Source organism: Nannospalax galili, unplaced genomic scaffold (assembly GCF_000622305.1).
Source record: "Nannospalax galili isolate Female #2095 unplaced genomic scaffold, S.galili_v1.0 scaffold915, whole genome shotgun sequence".
Classification (NCBI taxonomy): Eukaryota; Metazoa; Chordata; class Mammalia; order Rodentia; family Spalacidae; genus Nannospalax; species Nannospalax galili.
Window position 1 is genome coordinate 928,431 of NW_008336255.1, and position 6,267 is coordinate 934,697.

General features: G+C 55.2%; 1 protein-coding gene across 1 annotated transcript in view; it reads right to left on the minus strand.

Moving 5' to 3' along the window:
- The window catches only part of Ebf2 (EBF transcription factor 2), a 208,880-nt gene extending 203,370 nt beyond the window's left edge, over nucleotides 1-5,510 (minus strand). Inside the window, exons 1-5 of the mRNA XM_008830967.1 lie at nucleotides 5,240-5,510; nucleotides 2,845-3,001; nucleotides 1,822-1,885; nucleotides 1,510-1,565; nucleotides 1,017-1,090 (exon numbers count right to left, since the gene is read on the minus strand). Of these exons, the coding sequence (XP_008829189.1) occupies nucleotides 1,017-1,090; nucleotides 1,510-1,565; nucleotides 1,822-1,885; nucleotides 2,845-3,001; nucleotides 5,240-5,370 (482 nt within the window). The 5' untranslated portion in view covers nucleotides 5,371-5,510. The remainder of the gene's footprint in view (nucleotides 1-1,016; nucleotides 1,091-1,509; nucleotides 1,566-1,821; nucleotides 1,886-2,844; nucleotides 3,002-5,239) is intronic.
- Between the last annotated feature and the right edge of the window lie 757 nt (nucleotides 5,511-6,267).

The window sequence follows — 6,267 nt, forward strand, 5'->3', positions numbered from 1 at the left end:
GCCCCGGAGGCGGGGGGGGGGGGGGGAGTGAATGTATGTATCAAATAGACTTCTACATTTTTATACTGAAATAACCACATTCTTCCCAGAGTCTCCCTGCATTCTTTCCGTTTATTAACACCCTGCCCAATAGACAGCACACACTGGGCACTCCAAAAACTTTAGTTCAAAGATTAAATGTGAAGGTGATTTTCCTTTTCTTCTCTTATTTTTTCCAATTTTCTTCTACTTAAGTTGAAGAAAGAGGACAATATACAGGGTTCAAAACAGGATAGCTCCATCTCTGGCCAAACTCCAGTAGTTTGCACCTTTCTCAATGTGACCCTCTGAATCTATCTTTCCCAGGACCCCAGACCTCCCAAAACTGGGCCCCTCTCTCTACCCTTGCACCCACTGGTTGGGAACCAGACTGATTTTTCTGCCCTGTGGTTCCTTCTGAGCTAAGGAAATGTCCTGGGGAGAAGTCTGGCAGTCTAGAAGTGACTTTCCTGGTAGGAAAAAAAAAAAAAAAAAGAGCCTCTTGTGAAGGACAGATGCCTAGGAGGAGGGAAGAGCCCCAGATATGGGCCTCTCAGTCCCCTGGTGGTCCCTCATCCAACTAAGAGAATCCCGGGGACTTAGGACACTAACTCCACAAGTGGTACTCCTGAAAACCTACCCTGAAAGGGTAGGGCAGGAATAAAGCTGTCCCTGGCCATAGCTGAAACAAGTTTATGATGAGTCCCCATTCCAAACTCAACCTGCTGGCTAGGCACAGACAGCTGAGATCTCCCACATTGCAGAAGAAACTCCCTCCAAGTCAGGGGTGGAACCTCGCATCTTCTGAGTTTTCTTCCCCAGTCTAAGGGCTATATTCTTAAGAAACTGGCCTGAACTGAGAGGACTTTTATAGTGGATCGGCCCAGAGACAAATCCACCAGATGCCTTTACTCCTGCAAATCAGACCCAGGAATCCCAAACCAGAGCCCCTGTCGTCGGGCTTCCCAACCAAGCCTGAGGGAAAAGGTGACTCTTACCTGCACATCACCTCGTGGGTCAGCAGAACTCGGCACATTTCTGGATTCTTATTCTGTCCTTCGTATGCTATGGGCTGCCAGGAAGGACGGCATGGACCGGAGTGGAGGCAAAGACCGGACTTTAGAGCAAGCACAAAATCCGCTCCCTGTCACTACCTGCTTAGAAGTTCCCGCACAGCACAGAACCTGGGCGGTTGTCTGGTAATTCCAACCCGAGAACCGATAAAAATGTTTATCCCTTACTTTTTAGCAAGGAGGGAAATTCGGAGACTAAATCTCCGGTAATGCTTTACTGTCGTCATCTCTTTGCTCGCCCCCACTACCTTTTCCTATAGCAGATGAAACAGGGCAAAATGGGAGAGGGAAAAAAATTCCCAGAGTGGACACACGGTGGAGGGAGTTGGAAAGTCAGATACAGTAAACCACACAGGAGGTGAAAGTCACAGACAATCTAGGGAGTGGGGGGCTTAAGGTAGCTGCCTCCGGAGCTCACCTGCTTGGTGACCGAGTCGATGAGCCTGACGTAGAGATCTTGCTCTGTGCGCACGCCTGCGGGGAAGGAGACAAATAGCAGTCAAGAGTGGCAGAGACCCTTTCACACCGCAACCCTGTCTCTGTCCTGCAATCAGACCTAGGCAGCCCGTTGTGCCACAAATACCTAAACCGAGCTGTCCCGGAGGCTGGTACCTCCCAATCCACATTCCTAACCATGCCTCCCGCAGACCTGCCCACCCGAGACCGCTGCAGCCAGAGCCGCAACTCCTGGCTGCCAGTCGGTTGTGCTTCTGCCCGGGCCGCCACTTACCGTTGCTGTAAAGGAGCTGTAACTTGTAGTGGGTGCCGTTGTTGGTCTTCTCATTGCCTTGTTCCTGAAAATAAGAGAAATAGACCACCTTAAACAACCCCTTCTCTAGCCCCAGGTCAAAGGGCAAAGAGCGTCTCCAGGCACTGGCTACCTTGGGAAATTTGCCAAGGCTTGCAGCCACTTGACCTTCTCCAGCCCTTGTCTCTCCCTCTTAAAATCGTCCTCCGAGCACACCCCCCACCCAGCAGTGATGACCAGACACTAGCACCAACGCTGCCTTTAAATAGGCCCCACCCCATCCATCTGGCAATGTCTGTCCTTAGCAAGCCCCTAGACTTCCCTCCGCAAACGGGCAAACCGCCGTGTCCTTCGGCCCTGTCCCCAAAACTCTGGTCCCCAGGCCTAGAGCTCAGGGACCTTAGAAACTGGCTGCGCCAGGGTCTGCTTTGCACAACTGAGACTGGAACTCAGTCCGGGCAAGAGATTTTTCTGTTGACCACATACCGGTTTAAGTAAACAGCCCTTCATTTAAGATCAAATCCAGCCCCCAAAGCAGGTTTTAAGTTCGAAGAAGGCGCTGTGTCTGGGACCAAGGCCGATAAAGAAGCTAACCGGACAAGGCAGACCCAGGCTGGGCTGATTTCCCACCTAGCAACGATTCAACCCACCTGCTCTGGCTGTCGGGCGAAAATAAAAATAATCAGGAGACCGCTGCAACGTTGGGTATACTTTTTAAACTACAGTCCAAAGACCGTTTTCTCCGGAGTGGGGGGTCAGTCGGAGGCCCAGCTTTCCTAATGACCCCCAAGCCCTAGGTGCGCACAGCGGAGAGCGCTCCGGCAGCGCCGACCGAAGGAGGTGCGTGCTGGGGAAATGGACTGATTTAGAGGCTGGGGGTGAGAAGGCTCAATTTATCATCCCTGATGATGCGAACAGGAAAGTGTCGCAGGTGACAGATGGAATCTTTAGTGCTTTGCAGGGAGTTATTAGGCCTCGGACAGGGGGTGTCGGCGATTCGCTTACTTTGTCATTCTCCACGAAGTCCACGAAGGCGGTGCGCTCGATCTCCACTGGCTGCCCCTGCCTGTCGTAGAGCGCCAGGACAAAATGAAAGAAGTTGGATTTCCTCAAGTTAGAGGGAGGCTGCTTTTCAAAGTGGGCCCGGGACAGGGCGACTCCGCTGCGGAGAGAAATAGGAGGGAGATAGCAGACAGATTAAGAGAGATGGACGTGTTAGGGAGCGTTACTAATGAGCCCAAACCACCCCACGTGGGGTCCTGAATCTTTCAGGCCCTTTATCAGTTTCGAGTAAGAAGCTGATTCTCCTTAGAGAAGGCGCAATAAACACCCTGCGGAAAGGCAGGGTCCAGGTCTGCTGCTTCCACCGCGCAGAATAGAGCCTCGGGAGTCCTATGACCAAATGGTAGTCTGACCTTTAGTGGAAACCAAAGACCAGGGCTTCAGGACCGGGTCTAGAGCAGTCCCCCAGATGCGGCACCCTGTCCTACCTTCTTCAGGTGACCAGCAGAATCTGGCGCTGCCACGGGCTTTAAGGGGATCAGCACCTCTTCTGCATTGAAGGAGCGTCTCTCTTACTTCATTATGAGTTACCCAACCTGTGCCACTGCCTGCCTGAGCCCAGTTCTTTATCCTGCAGGCCTCACCCACGGCTTCTCTCACTCTACTGAAAAGTTGCGTCCAGGACAGAGGCACTGAAGAGTTCTCACAGTCTTGACTGAGCATACGGAGCCACTGTGGAGGACACGTCATTGAGGACCTTTGCCCCTGCTCCCCAAGAGCGGCTGAAACTGAGAAGTCGAAACGCAAACAGCTTCCGAGTCTGAGACCCAGGTGAGCTGGCTCAAGCTGATTTTCAGAGTAACCGCAGTCCAAACCGCTGACCGTGTAAAATCCGCACTGCCGGACCCGGAGCCCCCGAGAGCCTTCAGTGCATGCACACGACCTCGCTGTCTACCTATCTCAGTTAGTGTCAAGTTGGCTTTAACTGAAAAACTTGGGGTGCAGGCGAGGGCTGCTGGGAGACGGGGTTCTGAGGTCTTCCGGACTTCTGTCTTGTGCACGATCATTTTCTCTCTTTTGAAGGTTGTAACATTTTGGCTACAAACCGCCTCCCTACCCCCACCCCTGCCTGTTCCAACTTTTGAAAGTATTTGATTCAGGAAGGAAAGTCAAATGAGGGAGGCGTCTTTAAGGAGCCCCGCTAAGGAGTGGGTCTGCGGTGCTGTCTTTGACTTGCTGCGGGACCAGTCCGCAAACTACTGCGGGAAGGCGAGGTCACAGCAGTAGCAGTGATTCAGGGACCGCTTCAAGGCGGGCACCGCAGCCGCCCCAGCCACCCGGTAGATGATTTCTGCTTCCACTCCTTCGAGGGTAGCGGCCAGTTCGCTCTACCCGGGACACCTGGGGATGTGCCCTGTCTAGAAAAAGAGGTACTTTCTCAGCGTGATGTCCGGACTTGAGGACGGAAAGGAACGCGGGTGGCGAGGCGAATCTTGGAGGAAGTTTATGGGCTTCGAGAGAGTAAGCCTCTCGTAGACAGGGCCACGAAGGCCACGAATCCCAATTCAGAAGCGATGATGAGGACTGAGGACTGGATGTCTTCGTGGGGTGGCACCCGGGACAACTCTTTACCGTCCAAGCACGCGGAGACTCAGAAACAAAGTCAACTTTAGGAACGCGCAGAACTGGAGGCTGGTCATCCCTAAGGCTAGAGTGGATGCGTCTCCTTCCCTCTCCTCTTCCCTCTTCCGCTACTTCTGCTGCGGCGCGGTCCTTCCTCTTTAATTTCTCGCCAGCCTCAGTTCCTCTGGCCCGCTCTCTCTGACCCAGGACCCGCTAGCGTGTCCCCCTTCCCCTCGCCTTCCCCGCCAGCCTCTCCGGCCTCCCCCCGCCCCCCACCCCCGCTCCTCTCGCCGCCGCCACCGTCTGGCCGCTGGGCTCCGGTTCTCTCGGTACCATCCGGGAGGATGCGGGAGGAGAGGCTCTCGCCGGCGGCGTGGGGAACCTGGGAGTGACCGAGAAGCCGGCTCGGCTGCTGAGCTGGGCTGCCGGCTCCGGTCCTCACGCGCAGCTGAGGTCCAGCAATAAACATGAGATGCGAGGCTGGGATGCTACTTTTATTTTTTGCCCCCAGAGTGGACTGTGGGGTAGGGGTGAAGGAGAACCACTTATGACCCTCGGTGGTGTAGAAACTACAGGGTTGGTGGCTGGTTAAGTGTCCCCCCGCCCCGGCCGCAGCGACATGCCCGCCCCAGGGAGGGCCCCAGAACGTGCGGCCTGGACGACAGATGGGGGCAGAGAGAAAAAAAGCAGAGACAGGGAGCAGGGAAGAGGGGCACACGGGGGAGACAGGCGCAGCGAGAGACTTTCAGAGCATAACCAGAGCAGTTTCATTTACCTCTGCGCGGCGACATTGGCGTCCACCACGCCGACATTCCGGACCCAGGACCTGACCGAATCCATTTCGGCGCCCAGCGATTTCTCCTTCAGAGTTGGTCCTCTTCCTAATGTATCTTGAATCCCAAACATTTACAAAGTCTGATCCTCTACAGTCGCCTTAAACGTGACTTTACAACACTGTCCCGACTCTTCAACGCTGCCAGCAAACCGTGTTAGCAATCCGAGAAAGGGGAGCAAGTGTCGAAGTCTGAGGCCCTCTTGGAAAGAAAATAACCAGTCCTCTGCTTCCCGCGCGACGTAGTCAAAGTTTGGGTTGTTTTTGTTTTGTTTTGTTTTGCTTTTTTGTTGTTTTTTAATCCTCGGTGGCTTCAGATCTGCCGCCTCAGGGCCTCCACCCTAGGTCGCCCGCATCCTCCCAAGCTGCAGAGCTGTCTCCAGAAAGTGGTCACGATTTTGAAGCATCACCTGTTTCGGGAGGAGATAGCTGCCTAATCTTTCCCCTTCCTCCAGGTCCCCCTCCCTGCTCCACCCCACCGTTCCAATTTAGAAAAAAAAAAAAAAAAATCCCCACCAGGATCAGTTGTGAGAGGAAGGCGAAGACCCGGAGCAGAGAGGAGGCGCTGGCAGCGAGCGCTGCGGAACCCGGCTGCAGCCGCGCTCGGGCCCCATGAATGGTTACTACGGCCCGGGCCGCGGGAGGCGGAGCCCAGCCCCGAAAAGGAGCCTCATTTGCATGGACGCTCGGGATTGGCCGGCTCTGGGCAAGCCTGGCCTACGTCCTCCCGCCGCGCTCGCCACGCTCTGCGTTGCCAGGAGTCCGGGAGGTGAAAGGGTACCGCGAGCTGCCTGCGCAGAGTCCCGGCCTGAACCCGGAGTGCTGGGCACGTGGAGGCAGGGGGTCCCCAAACCCTGCGCCGACGCGGGGTGGCAGGACTGCGCGCTGGGGACGCGCCGGCTGTGCGCGCGGGCGGGAGCCGGGAGCCTCGGTGGATTTGGCTCTAGATGCAGGTTTCTGAAGCCTGCGTG